Source organism: Ovis aries, chromosome 2 (assembly GCF_016772045.2).
Source record: "Ovis aries strain OAR_USU_Benz2616 breed Rambouillet chromosome 2, ARS-UI_Ramb_v3.0, whole genome shotgun sequence".
Taxonomy (NCBI): domain Eukaryota; kingdom Metazoa; phylum Chordata; class Mammalia; order Artiodactyla; family Bovidae; genus Ovis; species Ovis aries.
Window position 1 is genome coordinate 50,901,563 of NC_056055.1, and position 24,719 is coordinate 50,926,281.

General features: G+C 36.4%; 1 protein-coding gene across 1 annotated transcript in view; it reads right to left on the reverse strand.

Annotated features, from left to right (window-relative positions):
• Window positions 1–24,719, reverse strand: part of DCAF10 (DDB1 and CUL4 associated factor 10) — a 59,696-nt gene continuing 34,977 nt past the window's right edge. The window contains exons 3-7 of the mRNA XM_015093134.3: window positions 20,532–20,729; window positions 11,741–11,943; window positions 10,210–10,323; window positions 6,440–6,585; window positions 1–5,416 (exon numbers count right to left, since the gene is read on the reverse strand). Coding sequence (XP_014948620.2) covers window positions 5,048–5,416; window positions 6,440–6,585; window positions 10,210–10,323; window positions 11,741–11,943; window positions 20,532–20,729 — 1,030 coding nt within the window. The 3' untranslated portion in view covers window positions 1–5,047. The remainder of the gene's footprint in view (window positions 5,417–6,439; window positions 6,586–10,209; window positions 10,324–11,740; window positions 11,944–20,531; window positions 20,730–24,719) is intronic.

A 24,719-nucleotide genomic window follows, 5' to 3' on the forward strand; every position in this document is an offset into this window, starting at 1 on the left:
TTTAAACTTTACAAGTTATTTTATTATCTCTGGCATTTTCATTTATAGTGACATTTATATACACATACATAGAGGAGAGTATGTGCATGGGAGATATATTCCTTGGAGCTTTTGATAAAATCCATTAATAAAATCCATTTTTCCATCATTAATTCATTTACAACTGAAAAAGCACACAGGTAAACTTAAGACTTTCTTGTTGATAATAATTTCGTATCATTTGAATGGGAGAAATTCTTCAGAATTGTGTTTAGGTTATAAATTTCAGTACAATTTCATTTTGCACTGAGATTAAACTGTCTTTGTACAATGTGATAACCATATATTTTAATAGTTATCGACAAAATTTAATGGCATCAAGAATACTCTTAAGTCTACCTGGATTTTTATTTTTTCACTCTGCACTCTTCTTTTTTCTTCAAAGCATGAAAGACCCCTGTGCAAATACAGAGCCTTTGTTTTTCCTTCCCTGTATTTTTGGTACATCGCTTTCCTTAATACAGCAGCATCTTTAGCTTTTGTAGTATTTTACTCAGTGGCAACTGAAGAAAATCACTAGCTTGGGCTTTAACTGGGAACTTCAGAAGGTTGTTGTGAAACTGTCAGGAAGGTGGTGAGCAACCAAAAAAACTGTCTCATAGATTGTGCACCCAGAGCTCATCCAGCTCTTTAAACACTAAGCAGACTTGGTTATCTCACCTCCCAGCGCGTAACAGATGAACACAGCATATTAGAAGGAAGTGGGGAGCCTGTTAGAAGCAGGTGTATTGATAAGTGTAGTAGGAAACCACTATATAAGCAAAACAAACTGCTTAGCAGACATAAAATTTTTTAAATTAAAAAAAACACACCAGCAATCTGAGGCAAATGATTATATATATCTTGGGGCTGAGGGAATCACTTTATAATAATATCAATTTGTTATAGCCCTTTACAATTTATGAAGTATTTTACATACATCAGAGCTCATTAGATATTTGTAATAACACATGAATATAAGTTACTTTTCATCATGAAAAAATGAATTATACTGAGCATGCTGTTTAAGAAGAAGGCAGGTCAGGTATACTGACATATCTGAAAGACTTGCATCAAAAATAATTACAAGTTTTAAATTTTGGCACTTAAAGAGATATGCATTATTTATCCCAAAATTAATATATATGCTTTTCTTCATAACCCACATGGTGTTACTGAGTGAATTTTCATAGCTCTCAATGACTGCTGGTCATTAAATGGGGATGATTGTCATCAGTAAGTTATCAGACTATTTATCCTGTTAAACACAAGCTTAACAGATACTTACGGATGCCAAGACCATATATTCTAGTATGGGAAACACTAGCCTCCTAAAAGATTCTCTGAGTGTTTTTCCTATATTGCACTTTCTAGAAAACAGCTTTAACAATGATGTGATGTGATCCTGGTTCTAGATAACAGGAGTGGGGAACAGGTGATTGACCTTTTCCATGCTTTCCTAAAGTTTTTGGTATAGCCTCTCTTCAGGGATGTAACAAGGAGAAACAACAAAATACACATGCTCTTTGGGCTTCTGAGAAAAAAAGACCACATTTTCAAAAGATTAAAATACAGGTCTCTTCTGCATCAGCCATTTCATTTTCACAACTGAAAGTAAAGAACTACTGTGGAGTTGATGTTCTTAAGTCATTCAACATAGCTTTGCCATAAATATACTATGCAGAAAGCTTTTAAAAACAGAAGTATAATTTATACTATACTTACCAACAATTATACTACTTATCAATTATAATACATTTACCAATTATGAATAAAAATAACTAAAAATTTTGAGTTAAAAACACCAGATTAGACTTTATACTGTAAGTGAAATGGGACCTCAACATTTTAAGTGTAATCTCCCCCAATATTAATAGTATAGCATTTCTGATGCCCTTTAATTTCTTAATATTACCTGATGGCTTTTTGATCATGATCATGCCTCAGAGGGGGCTTCCCTGGTGGCTCAGAAGGTAAAGCATCTGCCTGCAATGCGGAAGATCCAGGTTTGATCCCTGGGTCAGGAAGATCCCCTGGAGAAGGAAGTGGCAACCCATTCTAGTACTCTTGCCTGGAAAATCCCATGGACGGAGGAACCTGGTAGGCTATAGTCCATGGGGTCGCTAAGAGTCGGACACGACTGAGTGACTTCACTTTCCTTCTATACCTCAGAGAAGACAAAAATTTTACTGAGTTTGCTGGCTATTAATTTTTCATTCTCATCTGTGTGACTCTGTACAAGGCTATTAATCCTCCATTTTTCTTTATAGTTATTTATCCTACTTGAGGGTTTTTAGTTAGGTATGGACTGTGCTGTGTGTACACCCTGCAGTTTATGGCACTAATTCTAATGGAAATTGTCAATCTTGTAAATGTTCTTTTGCATAGTAAAGAAGATAAGCCAGCTCTGTTAATAAAAGACTTCCAGAGGATGTTAAATAGATAAATTAATAGGCCAGTTCACCATCCTTTACAAACTAAAGGGTAAATGGTTGGGTAGGAAGCACAGGCTGGGAACTAAGACACTGGGTTTGAAATCCAATACCTGTCAGCTCTGTGCTCAGGGCAAATCATTTAACCTAAGTCTCCATTTCCTCCACAGTAAATTGGTGCTCACGTCACCTAGCTTGCAGTTTTTGTGAAGGTTAGTAGTAAAGTATGTACATTATTTGACATATGATAGATATTCTATGGTGATTTAAGAATCATGTACTGAAATTTAGAGTTGGGCAACATTTGGGCCCAGCATGGAGTGCTCTCCAAAGGAGATGCAATATATAGAAATTTCTTATAACCACTGTACTTAGTAGCTTATTTTTACTACCAGCATTAGGTATTTTTGTCTCCAAAACTTTATTTTCTTTCAAATATGTATTTTTTAAAAAGTTTATGGCACACTTGTTTTTCACTGTGTATTTTTTATGATGACTAAAAAAATTTACAATTTTTATTTTAACAACCATGGTAAAAAAAAATCTAATTTTTAAAATTTGTCCTAGAGCCAACATTATCTAAGTGAGATGTAACCTCTATGTGTGTAAATGACTGTCTGGTAGATTCTACAAAAAATGTTGTTTTTATTCATGCATTTGGGTTGCTTAAATATTTCTATAAGATTTAAAACAGTTTCTCCTTATCGCTAGAATTCTCAGCATCAATACTGTCATGCCTTTCTTTTTCAATCTACTGGCCAGTTTAAGGGTATCCACAGTAATACAACTTAAAGACAAAAAAAACTGTTTATAAATCTTTAACAGCCAGCATAATACAGTAGAAATTGCCCTGAGCAAGGAATGGAGAGACCTGAATTCAAGTCCTGGCTCTGCCACTAATTTTGCAGGATGACCTTAGCTAAGTCACTTAACTTCTACATTCATCAAATAATGAGATTGTGTCCATTTTAAGACCTCTAAAATTGCTTTCATTTGCTTATTTTTTTAATTATCAAAACTTTCTGGGAGCTGTGGTAAGCACCGGATGGGTACAGAAATATTTACTGATGTTTAAGGTAGTAATGTTTCAAGCCGTGATCTGGGAACCATCTGAATATAAATTATTTGGGGTTACTGTTAAAAATAAAGATTCCTGTCCTCTCCCAGGCTGAATCAGAACCTCCTAAGGTGAGGGTCAGATTTCTCTATTTTTCACAAGCTCCTCAATGATTATTGGAGAAGGGAAAGGCTACCCACTCCAGTATTCTGGCCTGGAGAATTCCATGAAGTAGTCCACTGGGGGTCACAAAGAGTTGGACATGACTGAGAAACTTTCACATCAATGATTATAATGCACCCTAAATGTTTGAGAGCCACTGGCCTAAGAGAGTGTGTTCTAAGAGGGAAAAAACTAGCATATGGCTCAAATTACTCTAATCTCTGGCAAAATCTCCTCTAAAGACAATCCAATTCAAAGCAGAGAAGACTAGAAGAAAGCTGCCTGCATCAGCAGAGTAGTCAGCCTTATGCCTGGCCCTTGCATGATGCTTTTTACTTGCTGTGTTCCATAACAAAACACAACAAAAGGTCTTGACAACCAAGTCACTGACTGCCACAGTCATGACAACAGCTTGAAAACAAACGGAAGTTCTCTCTTCATTAATAGTAAGAGTTGAACTCAAGGAAAATGAGAAAAACACAACTCTCTTTACTCTCAATTTTCCCTCCACCTGTCACTCTGTGATTCAAATAATCTGGTGGAGGAAACAAAATCTAAGCTACATTGTTCTCATCACTCTGTGACAGACAGACAGTATACTAATTTAATAAATAAATCCTCTTCATACAATAGAAATGACCCAAGCCCATTCCTTCCTCTCTCTTCTTTTCTAATGCTGTTGACAGGAACAAAATATCAACTAAGGACATATGCTGTAGACTTAAAAATTCATACAAATACAGTAAGTTACAAAGAGAGGTGATAATGTTTTTTCTAGAATTTCACAACAAAATTCCTCTCATAGTGAAAAATATAACTTTGACAGGAAACCTAAAAGACATTTTCCTGCAAGACTGTAACAGTTGTAAGGATAATGCCATCATCTGTGCTCATTATAGAGAAACTAACAGCAACTTTAAAAGGCCAAGAATACTGATAAGTGAAGATGAAATTTCTTTTTAGCAACCAGTATGCCAACATCAGACTTCCGGGTTTTATTCAATACTAGCATCACAAGTTCCTCCTAATCCAACCAAAACTCCTGCCAAATGTCCACAAAATTCACACCAAAATCAAAAACAGAAAAGAATTAAAAGAAAGAGACCTGACAAAGCTACGAGCAGAGCTGGAGTGTAGTGGCACAGATCAGCAGGAGCGGAGGAACGCTGCAAAGATGTTGCTGCCTGGAGTCTAACTTGGCGATGCCTCGTGATGCTGGATGATCAAGTACTCAGGTCACAGGTATGTCTGTGGACCCATAAGAACCAGGATCTTGACCCAAACTTTTAAGATCTTCTAAAAAGAAAATACTTCACCTAAATTGAAGTATATAGAAGTCGAACACCGGTAGAGTTCCTTATTTGACGTTAAATTGTGCCTAAAACTTTGGCTGATACAAAGAAACCCGTCCACTAAGGCACCCAGAGGCGATCTGACAATGTGTTGGAGAGAACTTTGTCGTCAGTACCACATCATTGTGAGAGTACAGAGAACGGATCACCCGCAGGGGACTGGCTTCTTTGGGCAAACAGTCAATAAGTTCACTGCACTGTTTGTCAAACCCCAACAAGCGAATCCCATATCCATGTGGGGACGAAATCATTCGCCCATCAGGGCTGAAGCAAAGTTCTTTGATATAACCCCTGCCTACATTGGCTTCTTCAATGTAATGAGTCAGGCGCAGAGAACAGCGAGGTGCGACTGGCCTCACGGGTGCTCCTTCTTGGAATTCATAGACACAAGTCCACTAGAGGGAGGGAAGAGAGAGAAATCAAAGTTACAGAGCCTCGTAAATGGAGTATAATCTTTAAAAATTGTGAATAACTGTGGTCAGCTGTAACTTATATAATGCAGTACAGCAACTATACTTCAGCTAAAATTAATTCAAAACCAGTTATAGAGCCCCAAACAGTGCTACAGATAATCTTTCTTTCCCCCAAAGGCTCAACAGAATGCCACAGCTACATCCCTGCTGCAAGAAAACATCCAGATGAATGCTACCCCTCTCTCAATTAACAAAATCTGTAGGCCCCACACTGTCTTATCTACATTCATATCAAGGCTATTGCTATACTGTGACACATTTGATTCCCCGAGGCCACTGTGACTTCTAAAGTAATTAAAGTAATAATTCACCTGACAGTAACAACAATCTTGATATTAAGATATCTAAGCCCTAGACTACCTCTCCTTCTACACACTTTGAAGACGCTCCTCTCCTGTTAGCTGTGGCTTCTGGAGCTAGTGAGATTCTTGGAAGACACTAGCTTTCCAGAGTAAAGAGGATCGTAAGGTCATACAAGACCTTTCCCCCTAGTTATCAGTTCAATCCCTTCCTTTACCAAAGCTTTGTTGTTTTTTGTTGTTGTTGTTTGTTTTTTGTCTGTGCTGGGTCTTTGTTACAGTATGCAGGATATTAGTTGTGGTATGCAGGGTCTAGTTCCCTGACCAGGGATTAAACCCTGGCCCCCTTCACTGTAAAAAGAGAAACTCATAATACTCCATTGACTTAGCAAAACCTCCCGTTTAGTCAGCTTAGCTCAGTCCTGGGTTTACCATGTAAGAGGTTTTTTACAATGAGATGAAGGAGGCAAGAATTAAACTGGCCTTAATCTGAGCTGATGACTGGTTTAAAGTATCTCCCACTTGCCAAACCCAGGCCAGAGAGGAGGAAGAAGGATTTTGAAGGGATAAAGACACCATGAGCACACATGGCAATGGCAGTTTGTTCAGTCAGCCCCGTTGAAGGTGCAGTGCTGCTACCCCGTACCTCCTGATCATCAGTGTTGCTTGAGCACCGAAGAAGAGTGGCCCAGCCTTTTGGGTGTAGCTGTAAGGATGTGATGCAGTTTCCACGGTCTCTCTCACCAGGAACTTCAGGGGTTAAGACTTCAAGACTATTTCGTGGTGAAATTCCTGAGATATAAGAATATTAGGATGTGGAATTCGTATTATTAAAAGACTAAGGCAGCTCATCAAAGCTTTGATTTCTGGCAGCCACCCCATCGGGCCTTTCTTATTTCTTCATCTGCCCTTTATGCTACCACATGTAAATACACTGAGGAGCCCTTCAGTGTATGGGCTATGTTTTTGGAGGTGGGTGTAGGGGAAAGGGTATGACAGGAACTAAAGAATCCAAGTTCCTGCAGCAGGAATCAACAGTAATCTATGGCTAAAGCAGTAATGGAGAAGGAAATGGCAACCCACTCCAGTATTCTTGCTTGGAGAATCCCACGGACAAAGGAGCCTGGTGGGCTATAGTCCATGGGGTTGCAAAGAGTCAGACATGACTGAGAGACTAACACACACACGCACAAGGCAGTAAAGCTGACTAGGAGTCCTTTCGATTTGAATCTGCATCTCAGAAAGCTATATAAGAATCAAAGTCATGTGGTATGAAAGGAATCTGGAAAAGTAATTCTCATCTCAGAAGACCTGGTGCTCTCTAGTCTAGAGAAAGAAATACTTGGAAGCCATGAGGACTGCCTTAACATAGATTAAAGACAGGATTAACATAGATTAAGGAGCAGGACTTACAGGACTTACAGCCCCTAGGACAGTACTATAAACAACAAATTGACCTATAATTTTGGAAGTAAGAGAGGACAACTCACAGAGAGACATATCAAGACAAGAGGTGGGAGATACTGCCAACTGTACATATTCCTGGTATTCTGCTATGGCCATCATTTCTACCTAGCCACTGATGAAAGTAACTGCTGTAGTGAGCCACTGTTACAAACGGGAATATGTCATGTCCCTGAAGTATGTGGAAAACCACTTTCATAAACATTGTAACGAAGCAACTTAGAAATTTAATACTGAGAGAAATATTTCAACAATTCTGTGCCTATAGAAGGAGTTAATTTAAAAATAATGAACTGCCTCTGTCAGACCCTTTATGAATTATTTCTCACTTAGATGTGGTCTCTTCTTTTAAAAACTTCCCTTGAGATTAGTACACTGACAAAAACCTGTGATGTTCTAAATTACAGTTACAACCAAATTATATATAAGTAATTTCCCATGTAATTAAACTTTAACAACAATTTTAGGAAAAAAAATCCTATTTCAAGAATTTTGAAAATCTATAACCAAAGCAGAAAAGAAACTTATTTTGAATAGGTAAGCAGTGGTCTTTTTGAGTCTCTGCTCCTTGGAGGTTGTCGCTGCTGCTGCTGCTAAGTTGCTTCAGTCGTGTCCAACTCTGTGCGACCCCACAGATGGCAGCCCACCAGGCTCCCCCATCCCTGGGATTCTCTAGGCAAGAATACTGGAGTGGGTTGTCATTTCCTTCTCCAATGCGTGAAAGTGAAGTCGCTCAGTCGTGTCCGACTCTTAGCGACCCCATAGACTACAGCCTACCAGGTTCCTCCATCCATGGGATTTTCCAGGCAAGAGTACTGGAGTGGGGTGTCATCGCCTTCTCCATGGAGGTTGCTTAAGAGCTGGCTAAAGGGAGGAACGATACAGGGTCAGAGTGGAGATGGGGCAGGAAGACTGGAGAGTCAAGGGCCTCTCTAATTACACTTGGATCAGTTACTCTACTTTTATTTGTGCTACATCCCTAAAAATCCACATGAGAAATATTACATATCCAGGCATAAATCTCTAAGAGGAGGAATATTTAACCTTAAAATGAGACAGCACACTCTTTAACATCCAGAGGACCAGATGATGGATAGTCAACAGGTTAGGTTAGGAAAGACTCTCAAACCATTCTTGGAAGTAGCCATACAAAGTAATCAAGTAATCAAACAGGCATTTACCAGGTAAGGCCACCCAGGAAAAACCTTAATTAGAAGTCTAATGTATGGTCTCTCCTCTAAATTTCTAGGAACAAGATATCTCCAAAAGGTGACCCAAAACTACAAAAAAACAAAACAAAACAAAACAAAACCTGTATCTAGCCATCAGTCCACCAAGAGGAGAACAAAAAGTGTTTTAAGACCTCAAATGTGGGTTAAAACTTGAGGTGAAACTTGTGGTGAAACTTGCTAGATAGAAAGCATTTCAATTGAGGGGTAGATGGGCTAGATTATCCAGATCGTTCTACCAGATTGGCTGGGGAAAAACTGGCAAAAGCTAAGTGGGGCCACATTGTAGCTCACTTTATCCCACAACCCCTGTGAGGCTACCAGGCATTGTTGAGGTAAGGAAACAGCAGAGCAAAAAGCTTACTGGGCTGGAACCAGGCGACTTTCACAAGCACCTGATAAATCATCCCTTTATATTATATATTATATAGCACTATCAGATCCATTGTTGTTACTCAGTTGCTAAGTCGTGTCTAACCCTCTGCAACCCCAGGGACTGCAGCACACCAGGCTTCCCTGTCCTTTACTCTCTCCCAGAGTTTGTTCAAACTCATGTCCATTGAGTCAATGATGCTGTCTATCCATCTAATCCTCTTTCACCCCCTTGTCCTCCTGCCCTCAATCTTTCCCAGCATCAGGGTCTTTTCCAGTGAGTCAGCTTGTCACATCAGGTGGCCAAAGTATTGGAGCTTCATCTTCAGGCATCAGTCCTTCCAGTGACTATTTGGGCTTGATTTCCTTTAAGATTGACTGGTTTCATCTCCTTGCTGTCCAAGGGACTTAAGAGTCTTCTCAAGCACCACAGTTCGAAAGCATATTCTTTGGTGCTCAATCTTCTTTATGGTCCAACTTACATCACTGTAGATCTGTACATCACTACTGGAAAAACCATAGCTTTGACTATATGGACCTTTGTTGGAAAAGTAATGTCTCTGCTTTTTAATACGCTATCTAGGTTTGTCAGCTTTTATTCTAAGGAGGAAGCATCTTCTAATTTTGTCTGCAGTGATTTTGGAGCTCAAGAAAATAAAATCTGCCATTGTTTCCATTTTTTCCCATCTATTTGCTGTTAACTGATGGGACCAGATGCCATGATCTTCGTTTTCTGAATGTTGAGTTTTAAGTCAGTTTTTTCACTCTCCTCTTTCACCTTCATCAAGAGGCTCTTTAGTTCCTCTTCAATTTCTGCCATCAGGGTGCTATCATCTGCATATCTGAGGCTGTTGATATCTGAGCAATCCTGATTCCAGCTTGTGATTCATCCAGCCCAACATTTTGCATGATGCACTCTCTCACTTAATTTCTGTAACAATCTTAATTGGAGTCTGTATTTCCCAACTATTCCCTCTCCAAACTGGACCAAACTTAAATCCAGGAAGTAAAACCAAAATTCAAATTCCAAAAAAAATTTAAGCCCATGATATTCAACCTAGAGACTCTGGTTAGCTTTGTGGGGTTTTGTTTGATTTTTGGCCACAATGAGGGACATATGGGATCTTAGTTCCTTGACGAGGGATGAAACCCGTGCCCCCTGCAGTGGAAGTGCAGAGTCTTAACCATTGAACCACCACGGAATTCCGTGGTTAGCTTTTTGAAAATGATTATTGAGGGGCAAGGAATAACCTCATCTCTATTGGCTTTTATTTTTAAAGATTAAAATCAAACCAAAGAAAGCTATTTTAGCATCTCTATACAAGATTATGAAACCTAACTTTTAACCTACCTTCTCTTTGTGAAGTGCGTGACATGTGTTTCTCAGAAGATGAATTAGAATCACTGTGATGACAAGGTGAACCAGAAACTCTAGGACCAGACGAACTTGACAAAGTGGTAAGATCTTGAAAATACAAAACATTCCAACAGTGAATTCTGGTAGTGTCTCAACCTTTAAATAATCTACTTGAATCATATTTTTAAAGTTCATCTGAAGCATGGCAAGTATATACCCACCTAAAAGTGGTCTATAAATAACTAAGACTGAGGTAGGCAAGATGTTTCTTTGGAATGTCCTATCCATTCCAAGGCTTAGTCCCTTTCTAAAACTGTTTACACCAATGACTTCCTTAAGTGAAATAAAAATGAAAAACCAAATAAACACAGGAACATCTTGAAAAGTGAACGTGAAGTCGCTCAGTCGTGTCTGACTCTTCGCGACCCCATGGATTGTAGCCTACCACACTCCTCCATCCATGGGATTTTCCAGGCAAGAATACTGGAGTGGGTTGCCATTTCCTTCTCCAACATCTTAGGTTCCCCATTATTTCCATAGTGAAATGGAATAAGAAAATTCAGCATGAATGAAAACTGAGCTGCTCAATCTGTTGTTTTACGTTAGAATAACATCCAAACAACAGGCCCATTACTGAGAACAGATGTTCCTTAAAGTATAGCAACAACGTCTATCATGCTTACTGAAATTATGTGAATACTATCTTTGAAATGCAATACAAACATAACATTGAAATCTGAGAAAATAAAATGAATATCAGATAGGGGAGTCTGATGTACTATTCCAAACAGCAGTCTCTATGTCACACTTTTCTTGTAGCCCCACACATCGGTGGGGACTTCTTATTAATCTAATATCTTTTGATGGTATTAAGTATCAGAATTACCTTTAAAAGACAGAAAACCTTGGTTTTTAAGCAAAACATGCCAACTAGATCTCCTAAATCACTACTTTTCACTAAGCTTGATTATTAATGTTTAACCTAACAAATTCTGAAATTAAAAGGACTGCACTTTAATGAATCTCTTGCTTGCAAATAAGCTGATAAAACTTAAATTTCTACTTTGAGCAACGAAATTAGGCAACTGCAATACAATGAGGCCTATGCATTCCCAAAGATCTTCAAAAGTGGCCACATGCACAGAGAGAGATTCCAACCATTTGAAGCTGATTTTAAATGGCAGTTTATCAGAAAGACTTAAGAAGATTGACAGTACTTTGGGCTATCACTAATATTTGAGATAATGATGATTTACAAACACTGATGAAGATTTTCTGGCTAGCAGAGGGCTAAATTTTTTTTTTAAGAGTTTGAAGTTATTCTTCCTAGATCATTTGTGAGGTACAAACTAATACTACATCAAAGATACTTTGGGAAAAAAGCTCTCACTGAGCTTTCCAAAGAATGTCTTTTAATTTTCTTCTCTTCTTCCTGTTATCATTCTCAAAATAGAAACATATACCATCTCCATGTCTGAGATTATTTAGAAAACTCTTTTCTTTTAATCAAAAAAGGAAAGCGTACCTGAACTTGATGTTGTTCTTCTTGCCCTCAAAATGGGATAGCTGCCTACTTCTAAAGACTTGGTTAAGTCAAGATCATGCAAAATCAAGAGATATCCAGAGGACGTTGAGATCAACATTTTGGAACAATCTGGTGTTAATCTCATCCGCATGAGAAAACGTGTGTGAAAGAATTTCTTATGTGGACATCCATCTTCTGTACACCTGCAGAAGAAATCAAACCAACAAAACCTAGTTATCATAAACATTCAGTGACAGTCGTATTTTTGCCCTTCCAACTAGAATTTACACTCAATGTATACTCAGACTTATACAGATGAAAAATTTTTGCTCCCCATTCCTTCTTCCATCTCTTTAACTTTTTTTAAAAAAATTATTCTTTCTCATGTATATTAAGTAAAACTTTGTTGAGGAAAACTCACTTTTTATTGCTCTGAAAATCTTTATTTCACTCTTTTTGATTAAAGGTTCAGCTGAGCCTATAAGGGTTGATAGTTATTTCTTTTTAAATAGGATAGTATTTCATTGAGTTCTGGCTTCCATTGTTGTTAAAGTCTGTTATCAGTTGAATTGTTACTTTGGATACTTTTTTTTCCCTTTGACTAATCTTCCCTTGTCTTTGGAGTATTGCAGTTTCACTCTGATGTTTGTAAATGTTGATTTCCTATTATTGATCTTCACTGAGAATCGTTTGACTTTCTAAGTCTTAAGATTCAGATTGTTCATATATTCTGGAAGATTTTCTGTCATTATTCCAATGTTGCCTCTCACCTACTTCTAAATTCTTTTGGAGTTCTAAATAGATACTTGAAACATTCCCATGAGACTCCTGTCTCATAACTGCTCTTTCATGTTTGCTATCTCATCTCCATATATTGCCTTCTGGGTAATTTTTCAGTATCTATCTTAATCTGTTGTATAAACTGTTTCTGCTACTTGTTTTTATAAATTTTAACAGTACTTTTTTTTTTTTTTTTTTACTTCTTTAAGTTCTATTTGGCTTTATTTCAAATCTGCATGATCTTTTGGATAGATTTTTATTCCTTGCCTAATATTTTTTATTCCCCATTTTATCTCCTTTTTTGTTAATTATTTTTAAAACTGTGAAATGTATCATCCTTACAGAAAAGTACATAGATAAAGTACTTGTGGGGTTTAGAGAAAAGTGAACATCTGTAACTCACCACTCATGTTAAGAAGTAGAACAATACCAATACTATCTAAGTCTCCTGTTTCTCTCTCCTTGTTGCATCCTTCAGTCAGCATGCAGCGCTTCAAGCATGCAGTCTTTTCTTATCTGAGAGTTTTTCTAAAATTTAAGTCATCTTCTCCTTATGTAGTCTCTACTTTTCCAAAATATCTCCCTGTTTGTTTAGGTCTCTATATTAGACTCTTTTGTCAAATGTCTGATTATCTTTTGACTGTCTGCTCATAGTTAAGAGTGGGGAACTAAAAAGGTGACTGGGAACTCTGAGTGCAAGGGTAGGCTTGTGCTTCACTAAATAGGGAGAAGTCATTTTTGGAAGAACTTCTAATGTCAGTATCTTTAGTTCAATAGCTGAAATAATTCTCAGGATATCTGAATTAAGTATTCAGTGTGCATACGGTCATTTAGTCCCCCTGATTTTGGTCGGGTACTCAAAGCCTTCAACTGTGTCTGGCATCCTTTAATATAGATAAATTTCTATTTTACCCTCTTTAGAGAATAAGATTTAAGATTTCTGCTGACATACAGGAGGTAAATCATCCAGCAGTATGGATTAAGGGAAGAGATATACATTCTTAAATATCTTTCATTTCAATCCTTATTTTAGCTACCCTTTCTACTACAGAGTACCCAGAGTTGCCAGTTCTTGTGATTTTTGAGGATTTTGTATAAACTATCTTAAGTTCTTAATGTTTTCCGCTGCTAGTTTCGGATTCAGCTTTCTTGTACTTATTAAGTTTAAGTAAGTTGCTAAGATGGTTGCCATTCATCCTCCTGCTTTCCAGATTCTAAAATTTTATTGTCATTGCTTTCTTTCCTGTTTCCCCATCTTACGAGTTTATACCCTTCATTTAAAATTTGTATTTTAGAGGAATCTTCTCATTCACAGACTCTATTCAGGTCTTATAATAACTTAAATAAAATTTTAGTTTTCTCCATAATGGTTATACAAATCTTCTGCTGTAATTTATTCCTGTGTACCAACTAAAATTCTTAAGAGTATTTTATTTATTTAATTTGGCCATACTACATGGCATACAGGATCTTAGTTCCCTGACCAGGGATTGAACCTACTATGCTCCTTACGCTGGAAGCACGGAGTCTTAACCACTGGACCATCAGGGAAGTCCCCAGCTAAATTTTTAAATTATTAAAATTAGAATTGAAGATTTTGAAATTAAAAAAATAAAAACTAAAAAAAAAATTATCTACTTAAAAAATTTAAATTATTTAAATTAGTATAGGAATTAGTATTTAAATTAGTATTTAATTAGTAATTAAAATTTAAAATAGTATAGGAACACTATTGATTTTTATATTTTTACCTTATATCAAAAATTACAGTTAACTCTGATTCTAATAATCTGTCAGTAGAATTTCTAGGGTTTTCTATCTAGTCCACGTGTCTAAAAACTGGCCTATGGGCAAAATCTGGATTACTGCCTGTTTTTTTTTAAATTAATTTATTCCTTTTGGTTGCACTGGGTCTTCACTGCTGCACATGGGCTTTCTCTAGCTGCAGCGAGCAGGGGCTTCTCATTGTGGTGGCTTTTACTGTTGCAGAGCACAGGCGGTAGGCGCTTGGGCTTCAGTAGTTGTGGCACTTGGGCTCAGTAGTGTGGTGCACAGGCTTAGTTGCTCTGTGGCATGTGGAATCTTCCTGGACCAGGGATTGAACTTGTGTCCCCTACAATGGCAGGCAGATTGTTATCCACTGTACCACCAGGGAAGTTCTCATTGCCTCTTTCAATATAGACAGTTTGTTGGAACACAGCCATACTCATTCATGTATTATCTATGACTGCTCAGAGACAACAGAACGTGTATGCACGCTAAGTCACTTCATTTGTCCGACTCTTTGTGACCTCATGGCTGTAGTCCACCAGGCTGCTCTGTCCATGGGATTCTCCAGGCAAGAATACTGGAGTGGGTTGCCATTTCCTCCTCCAGAGGATCTTCCCAACCTAGGGGTCGAACTGCATCTCTTAAGTCTCCTGCATTGGCGGGCAGATTCTTTACCACCAGCGCCACCTGGGAAGCCCCAGTAGAACACACAAAAGTCTAAAATATTTATTACACAGTCCTTTATAGAAAGTTTGCCAGCCCCTGATATAGACAATCGTATGATCTGTGAATGTTGTTTCATTTTTTCTTTTCCAATCCTTATATATTCCAATCCTATTTTATTGCACCAACTAGGACCCTGCCTCCTTCCACACTAAAACAATAGTGAACAGTAATAGTAATAGCAAGTATGTTCTCCTTCCTGATTTAAGAGAGAAAACTTCTAAAATTTCACCATTTAAAAATGTGCTATAGGTTTTTAGTGCATACTTTTAATGGGTTTCCTTCTATGTCTAGTTAATTAACAGATTGTTTTTAACAGTTTTATCATGGTATAATTTCATACCATAAAACTCATTCATTTTAAGTGTACAATTAAATGATTTTTAAGTTAATTTACTGAGTTGTGCAGTCATCAATATAACCCAATTTTTAGAACATTTTCATCACTTTAAAAATCCCTCTTCCCCATTAGTAGTTACTCCCTTTCTGACTCCCAGCCACAGGCAACCAGTACTATTTCCTGTCTCTACAGATCTGCCTATTGTTGATACTGCATATAAATAGAATCATACAGTAAACTGTCTTCTGGTTTAGCTTTTTCACTTAGTTTTTCTGGGGTTCTTCAACACTGTAGCACCTAACAGTACTTTGTCCATTATCACGTAGTATTCTATGAATATATATTCTATGAATATATTCGTATGAATATATCATCACGTTGTTCATCCTTTTACCAGTTGATAAGTATTTGAACTGGTTCTATTTTCTGCTATTATGAATAATACTATTGTAAGAATTCTTTGTGCAAACATATGTATTCATTTCTCTTGGGTAGATACCTAGAAGTGGAACTGCTGGGTCATATGGCAACTCTTGTGTTTAACATTTTAAGAAGCTGCCAAACTGTTTTCTAAAATGGCTGTATCATTTTATTTTCCTACAAGCAATATGTGAGATTCTGGTTTCTTCATATTCTTGCCAGTATTTGTTGCTGTCTTTTTTGTTAAAACTATCTTATTGAATATGAAGTGGTATCTTATTTCGGTTTTAATTTGCATTTCCTTTAAGACTAATGATGTCATACATCTATTCAGGAGCTTATTAATCATTTGTATATTGCCCTTGGTGAAATGTCTATGTAAATATCTCATCTATTTTTAAAGTGGGTGATTTGTAATACATGTAAGTGAGCTGGAAGTGTTCTTTATACATTCTGGACATAAATCCTTTAGTAAATGTCATCTACAAATATGCTATCCCATTCTGTAATACTTCTTTTCACTTTCTTAGTGTCATTTGATGTACAAAGCTTTTTAACTTTAATGAAGTCCATTTTATCAATTTTTAAAATCAGTTTGGTGTTATATGAAAATTCACTCACATGTTTTCTTCTAAGAGTTATATAGTTTCAGCTCTTATGTTCAGGTTGAAATCCATTTTGAATTCATTTCTGTGATGTGAGATAATGGTCTAAATTCATCTATTTGCATGTGGGTATCTGGTTGCTCATATCATTTGTTGAACAGATTATCCTTTCCTGAACCACTGAATTACCTTAGCACTTTTGTTGAAAATCAGCTGATCATAAATATAAGGGTTGATTTCTGGACTCTCAATTTTGTTCCCTTAATTTATGTTAGATATCTATCCTATGCCAGTACCACCTTGCCTTGATTACTATGGCTCTGTAGAAATTTCTTTAATCAGGAAGTGTGAATTTTCCAAACTCATTCTTCCTTTTGAAGATTGTTTTGGTTATTCTGGGTTATTTATATTTCCATACAAATTTTAGAATTGGTTTGACAATTTTTCCCCCCCAAAAAGGCAGCTAGAGTTGATAGGGATTGTACTGAATCTATATACTAATTTGAGAGAATTGCTATCTTAATGATATTGAGATCCATGAGCATGAAATGGTCTCTCCATTCATTTATATCTTATATTTTATTCTTTTTGATGCTATTATGAGTGGAATTTTTCTTTTCATTCTTTTTTGGACTGTTCATTGCTCATGAACAGAAATATAATTTTATATATTTTATGACCTTGCCAAACTTATTAGTTCTAGTAGTTTTGTGAATTCAAGATTTTTAATATGTAAGATCATATCTTATACATATATAGATAATTTTACTTCTTTCTTTCCAGTCTAAATGCCTGTTATTTTTCTTATCTGAATGTACTCTCAGTGCATGTCCAGTAAGATGTTGTATAAAAGTGAGAGTAAGCATCCTTGCCTTGTTCCTAGTCTTAGTGGGGGTGTTTTTAGTCTTTCAACATCGAGTATGATTTGAGCTGTAGGCTTTTTATAGCTGTCCTTTGTTAAGTTGAAAAAGTTCCTTCTTATTCCTAGTTTTATCACAGATGGGTATTGGATTTTGTCATGTGTTTTTTCTGCCTTTGGATGATCATATATATGGACTTTGACCTTTATTAATATATTACAATAATTGATTTTTAGATGTTTAACCAACCCTATCTATATTCCTGGAATAAATTCCAAGTGACATATAATCCCCTATATATGTTGCTAGGTTAGATTTGCTAATATTTTGTTGAGAATTTTTATCAAACTATCAGGAGAAGGATATTGGTCTGTAGTTTTCTATTCTTATGATGTTTGTCTGGGTTGGTATCAGAGTAATACTAGCCTCATAAAATGAGTTGGTAAGTGCTCTCCCTTCCTCTCTATTTTCTGTAAGACTTTGTGAAAGATTGATATTATTTATTCTGTAAATGTCTGGTAAAATTCACCAAACTTCATGAGCGAAGACTTACAAGTCTGAGCTTTTCACTGTGGGAAGATTTTTAAATTGCCAATACAGTTTCTTTACTTGGTATATAGGTCAGTAGGTCTAGAGATTTTGTTTGCTCTTGAGTTAGTTTAAATAATTTGTGATTCTGCGGTATTTGTTTATCGAAGTTGTCTAATTTGTCGCCATAAAGTTGTTCATTGTGTTCTTTTGTGGGACTTCCCTGATGTCTAAGTGGGTGAAGAATCCACCTACAGTGCAGGAGACACTGGAGTCATGGGTTCAGTCCCTGAGTTGGGAAGATCCCCTGGAGGAGGAAATGGCAATGCACTCTAGTATTCTTGCTGGGAAAATCCCATGGACAGAAGAGCCTGGTGGGCTACAATCCAAAGGGTCACAAAGAGTAGGCTACAACTGAGTGACTAAGCATGTATTCCTTTTTAATCCTTTTAATTTCTGTAAGGTTGGTAATGATGTCCCTTTTAATTATGAATGATGAATTTTATCATTCATAAAGGATGAATAAGGATTTATCTATTTAATCTGTTAATGGGATAAATTATACTAACAGAATTTCTACTGATAAATCATCTTTTCATTTCTAGAATAAACCCAAAGTGGTCATGATTATTTTGATTAATTTCTTACAGGATCTCTCTTTTTTTTTTTTGGAATATTCACATCTACATTCATATTACAGACTGAACTTTCATTTTGAATTCAAGCATCAAGGTCATACCAGCTTCATACCTAAGGTAAGGAGAATTCCATTTTTCTGCAATCTGGACAGTTTAATAAAATTGGAATGTTCTGTTTCTTGTAATATTTGGTAGAAGACACCTGTAAAACTGACATGCTGCTGTTTAATTAGTAGCTATGTCTTAATTGACTTTTTTTTTCATTTCTCTAACGGTTAAAGCAGAGGTGATGTTTAGAATATTTAAATAACCAACCCTGCATGAAAACTAGCCAGAGTTGATGCTGGAATTGGATCCTGAGTTCCAGAGTTTCAGTGCTGGAACTGGATCCTGCAGTTAGTTTCCTATGTAAGAGCGACTTCGGCTACTAGATCATAAAGAGAGACCTTGAGGAAGGTATCTCCAGAGAGGTTCGTGGGTACCCAGAGGTGCTAGGATATGACACCTGAGGATGATTCATGACAGTAACTATCTATTAGTTATTTGGAAGAAATTCAATCTTTTAACAACCTTTTCAGCTAAACCAGTGCATAATGGTTAAATATCCTGGTAATGTCTATTTACGGTTTTCTATTTCTTCCTTGATCACTTTTGCAAAGGTGTATTTTTTGGGGTAATCTGTCAGTTTCATCAAAGTTTTCAAGTATATTGGCATAAATGTGACCTTATTATTTTACTTTATATTGTATTTTTTATTGTCTCTTATTGTTAGGATTGTGTCATCTCTCTTTTTTCCTTAATGTATCTTACCAGAGAAGAACAAGCTTTTAAAAAAAATCTTTATTGTACTTTCATTTTCTATTTCATTAATTTCTGCTTTTATCTTAATCATTTCTATATATCTACTTTCATCAGATTTACTTTTTTATCTTTTTCAAGTTTTTTGAGTAAGATGCTTAGTTCATTAATTTTTAGTCTATCTTTTGACTTCACTATGATTTTTTTCTTTGATCCATCAATTATTTAGGATGTAAGTTTATAAGTCTCCAAACCTTGGAATTTTAATTTACCTGTAGTTAATTAAACTATACTGAGATCAGAGAAAAGATTTGTACGATAACAATTCTTTGATACTGGTTGAGACTTACTTTGTAGTCCAGAACACACTCAATTTTTGTACATGTTCAAACTCTGCTTCAGAGGGTGTACTCACTATTTGGCAGCAGAATTCTACATCTGCCAACTAAGTCAAGGTTATTAATAACATTAAAATCTTCTAAATTAAAAAAATAATTAGTTCTAAGTTTAAACAAGAGGCTGTCTTAAAGATAATCAGTAGCTCTATGCTTGGCTCAAACACTATGCATAACTAGAAATCTTTAAGAATATTCCCCTAGTTTTACATATGAGCTCTAAGGAATATTTCAGAAACTTATAATTATTTCCCAAAATTCAACTCTTTCAGTTCTCTATCAGGAGATATTCTATTGAAGTGTTTCACAACACAGATATTAGTGACAGTTTAGATGGGATGACTGGTCCACTGTGCAAACTATCCCATGCACTGCAGGATGTTTACAAACTCTGATCTCTACTGACTAAATGTGAGTAGAAATCCTCTTCTCTTCTCCTGTAGTGACAACTAAAACTGCACTACACATTATTTCTAAACATTCCCCTAACATCAGTACCACTCTGAGAAACTACTCTTTTAATGCATGAAAACAAGCTTCAAAATTTACAAAATAGATTTGAAGGATCAAAGGAAAACATTTCAGTTCCACAAGGAAAAAACAAAATAATTTTTCCTTAAATTCAGGAAACTCATCTTATAAACCAGTTTTCATCATTAACTTGGTCTTGGTTAAGTATCTGGTACTTGGTCTCAAGTACCAAGTATTTGGTCTTTTTTCTACATAATTTTCTCCAAGTGTTTTAGTCACGATATATGACTAAGTGCAAGGAACTAAAGACAGAATCACTTTCTGATTGTTTTTCCCAAAGCCAGTTTCTTTCTTCTAAAGAAACATGAGAGCTAAGACAGAACACCGAGGTTTTTTTTTTTTTACCATTTTAAAAACATTTTTTTGTTGTTCATAATCCTAACATAGTCTCCTGTTCACAAACCTGTTGGTGTCCCAAATAATGACATTTCCATCAAATCCTGATGTTACTAAGAGTCTTGTATTAGTATCATACTCGATGTTCTTCACCCAGCTAGTGTGACCATGTAAAGTGCATACTTTCGTGTTCAGTTTTCTCAGATCCCAAAAGGCTATTGTAGTGTCATCAGAACAGGTGGCAAACAGCCGGTTATCAAGAAATCTACAAAGCAGAAAAGAAAAACTGGTTTATTTAATCTCTTATTAAAAAAAACTGCTATGTTACCTAATCAAGAAAACAAACCAAAAAAGGACTACAAACTTACTGTACAAACCCAGTGATTCTAATATATAATAGTAGTAAGTATACTTTACATAACCAGAGGATACTAGGAGTTAATGAGGACCATGTTGTAATTTTATCTACTTGTGTTAAATTATTTTATTGAAAACCAGAAATAGAGGTAGGTGTTTAGAGAACAATGCCAGAGAAAACGAATTTTAGAATCTGTATAGGAAACACAAATGGTAACAGACAATAGGAGACAAAGGAGATTTTGAATACTTAACTGCAGGTGAAACACATTAAGCATAAAGCATTCAAAATTATGACAAATATTTACTTTGCTACAAATAACATCAATTTCTATTTAGTGTACATTTCTCTTTAAAATATATTTACATATACAAAATTTTTAATCAATTCAAAGTGAAAGTGAAAGTGTTTAGTCACTCAGTTGTGTCCTATTCTTTGTGACCTCATGGACTACAGCCCACAGGATCCTCAGTCCATGAAATTCTCCAGGCAAGAATACTGGAGAGGGTTGTCACTCCCTTCTCCAGGGGATCTTCCCGACCCAGGGATCAAACCTGGGTCCTGCATTGCAGACAGATTCTTTACCAATTGAGCCACCAGGAAAGCCCAATTAACTCAAAGGCATTCCCCAAATAATCTTGCTTCTAGGACAACGAAGAAGAAATGGAAAAATTCTTAAAAAGGTACTGTCTTGAACCAAGATTAAACCAGGAAGAAACAAAATACGAACAGATCAATTATCAGTAATAAATTCACTCAGTAATTTTAAAAGTCCGCACAGGGAATTCCCTAATGACCCAGTAGTTAGAACTCTGCTTTCACTGCTGAGGGCCAGGTTCCATCCCTGGATGGGGAACTAAGATCCTGAAAGCCACATGGCACAGCCAAGTAAATAAATTAATAAATATTTTAAAATTTAAAAATAAAAATAAAAACTCCCCACAAACAGAAGTCCAGGACCAAATGGCTTCACAGATGAATTCTACCAAACATTTAGGGAAGAGTTAAAATCTATCCTTCTCAAACTGTTCTAAAAAATTGCAGAGGAAGGAACACTCTCAAACTCATTCTATGCACATAGTAATTACAGGCCAGTATCACTGATAAACAAAGATGCAAAAATCCTCAATAAAATATTAGCAAACTAAATCCAGCAATATGAAGAGGATCATACAACATGATCAAGTCGGATTTTATCCCAGGGATGGAAAGATTTTTCAGTATCCACTAATCAATGAGTGTGATAAACCACCTTAAGAAACTGAAGAATAAACACCATATGATCATCTCAACATAATGCAAACAAAGCTTTTGATAAAGTTCAGCATCCATTTATGATTAAAAATTCTCCAGAAAGCAGGTATAGAGGGAATCTGGCTTAATATAAGGCAATATATGACAAAGCCATAGTTAACATTATACTCAATGGTGAAAAGCTGAGGGCATTTCCTTTTACCACATTATCGATCAGAGACATATCAATATGTCTTTTGTTACCCCAAAATTATTTACCAGAGACATTTCAATATTTATTTACATAACAAATTGCCAGCCATAGGCATTAATTTCTGCAAAAACCCCCCAGTCAATAATGCATTAATATCAGAAACAAAAGAAGGATGTCCATTCTGAAGTCCTATCCACAGCAATTAGAGATGAAAAATAAATAAAAGGACTCCAAATAGGAAAGGAAAAAGTAGAACTCACTGCTTGCAGATGACATGATACTACTTAACAGAAAATCCTAAAGATACCACAGAAAACTATTAGAGCACATCAACAAATTTGGTAAAGTTGCAGGATACAAAATACACAGAAATCTGTTGCAGTTCTACATACTAACAATGAACTATCAGAAAGAGAAATTAAGGAAACAATTCCATTTACCATCATGTCAAAGAGCATAAAATACCTAGGAATAAGCCTACCTAAGGAGATAAAAGACCTATACTTAGAAAACTATAATACACTGATGCAAGAAACTGAAGATGAGAAGATGACACAGAAAGATATGTGTCCTTGGGATAGAAGACCTACTATTATTGTTAAAATAACCATACTGCCCAAGGCAGTCTACAGATTGAATGTAATCCCTATCAAGATACCAAAGGCATTTTTCACAGAACTAGAACAAATAATTTTAAAATTTGTATGGAAACACAAAGACTCCAAATAGCCAAAATAATCTTGAGAAAGAACAGAGGTGGAAGAATCATGCTCTCTGACTTTGGACTATACTGTGCTGTGCTTAGTCATTCCTCGTGTCTGACTCTTTGCAACCTCATGGACTGTAGCTGGCCAGGCTCCTATGTCCATGGGGCTTCTCAATACAAGAATACCAGTGGGTTGCTATGCCCTCCTCCAGGGGATCTTCCCAACCCAGGGATTGAACTTAGGTCATCTGCATTGCAGGCAGATTCTTTACCATCTGAGCCACCAAGGAAGCCCTCAGACTATACTACCAAGCTACAATAATCAAAGCATTATAGTACTGGCACAAAAACACACACAGATCAATGGAACAGGATGCAGAGCCCAGAAATAAACCCACACACCTATGATCAATTAATCTATGAGAAAGAGGCAAGAATATACAATGGAGAAAAGACAATTTCTTCAATAAGTAGTGCTGGAAAACTAGACATGTAAGAGAATGAAATTTGAACATTCTCTAACACCATATACAAAAATAAATTCAAAATGGATTAATGACCTAAATCTAAGACCAGATACTATACAACTCCTAGAAGAAAACATAAGGCAGAACACTGTTTGAAATAAAACACAGCATTTTTTTTTAATCTATCTCCTAAAGCAGAGGAAACAAAAATAGGATTTAAGTAAACTTAAAAGCTTTTGCACAACAAAGGCGACCATAAACCAAATGAAAAGACAACCCACAAAATGAGAGAAAATATTTGCCAGTGATTTGACCAACAAGGGATTAATCCCCAAAATATACGAACAGCTCACACAGCTCAAAATCAAAACCACCACCCAATCAAAAAAATGAGCAAAAATCTAGACATTTCTCCAAAGAGGTCATACCAATGGCCAGATAGCACATGAAAAGATGCTAATATTTTGAAAAACATGCTGCTGCTGCTGCTGCTGCTAAGTTGTTTCAGTTGTGTCCAACTCTGTGTGACATGCTGGACACTGCTAATTATTAGAGAAATGCAAATCAAAGCTACAATGAGGTACCAATCAGAATGGCTGTCAACAAAAAGTCTACAAACAATAAATGCTAGAGTGGGTGTGGGGAAAAAGGGAACCCTCCTACACTGTTGCTGTGAATGTAAACTGGTACAGTCACTATGGGGTACATTATGGAGGTTCCTTAAAAGTCTAAAAACATAACTGCTATATGACCCAGCAGTCCCACCCCTGGGCATATATCCAGAAAAAAACCATACTTTGAAAATATTTGGGACATGCACCCCAATGTTCATTGTAGCACTATTTACCACAGCTAAGACATGGAAGCAACCTAAATGTCCAGTGACTGATGAATGGATAAAGAAGATATATATATACAGGTTGGCCAAAAAGTTCATTTGGCCAATCCAATATAATGGAATACTACTCAGCCATAAAAAGGAAAGAAATAATGCCATTAGCAGGCACCATGAATGCAACCAGACGTTATTACACTAAGTGAAGTGTCAGAAAGAGAAATAACACATGATATCACTTACACGTGGAATCTAAAATATGGCACTGCTGCTGCTGCTAAGTCACTTCAGTTGTGTCCGACTCTGTGCGACCCTATAGATGGCAGCCCACCAGGCTCCCCTGTCCCTGGGATTCTCCAGGCAAGAACACTGGAGTGGGATGCCATTTCCTTCTCCAATGCATGAAAGTGAAAAGTGAAAGTGAAGTCGCTCAGTCGTGTCC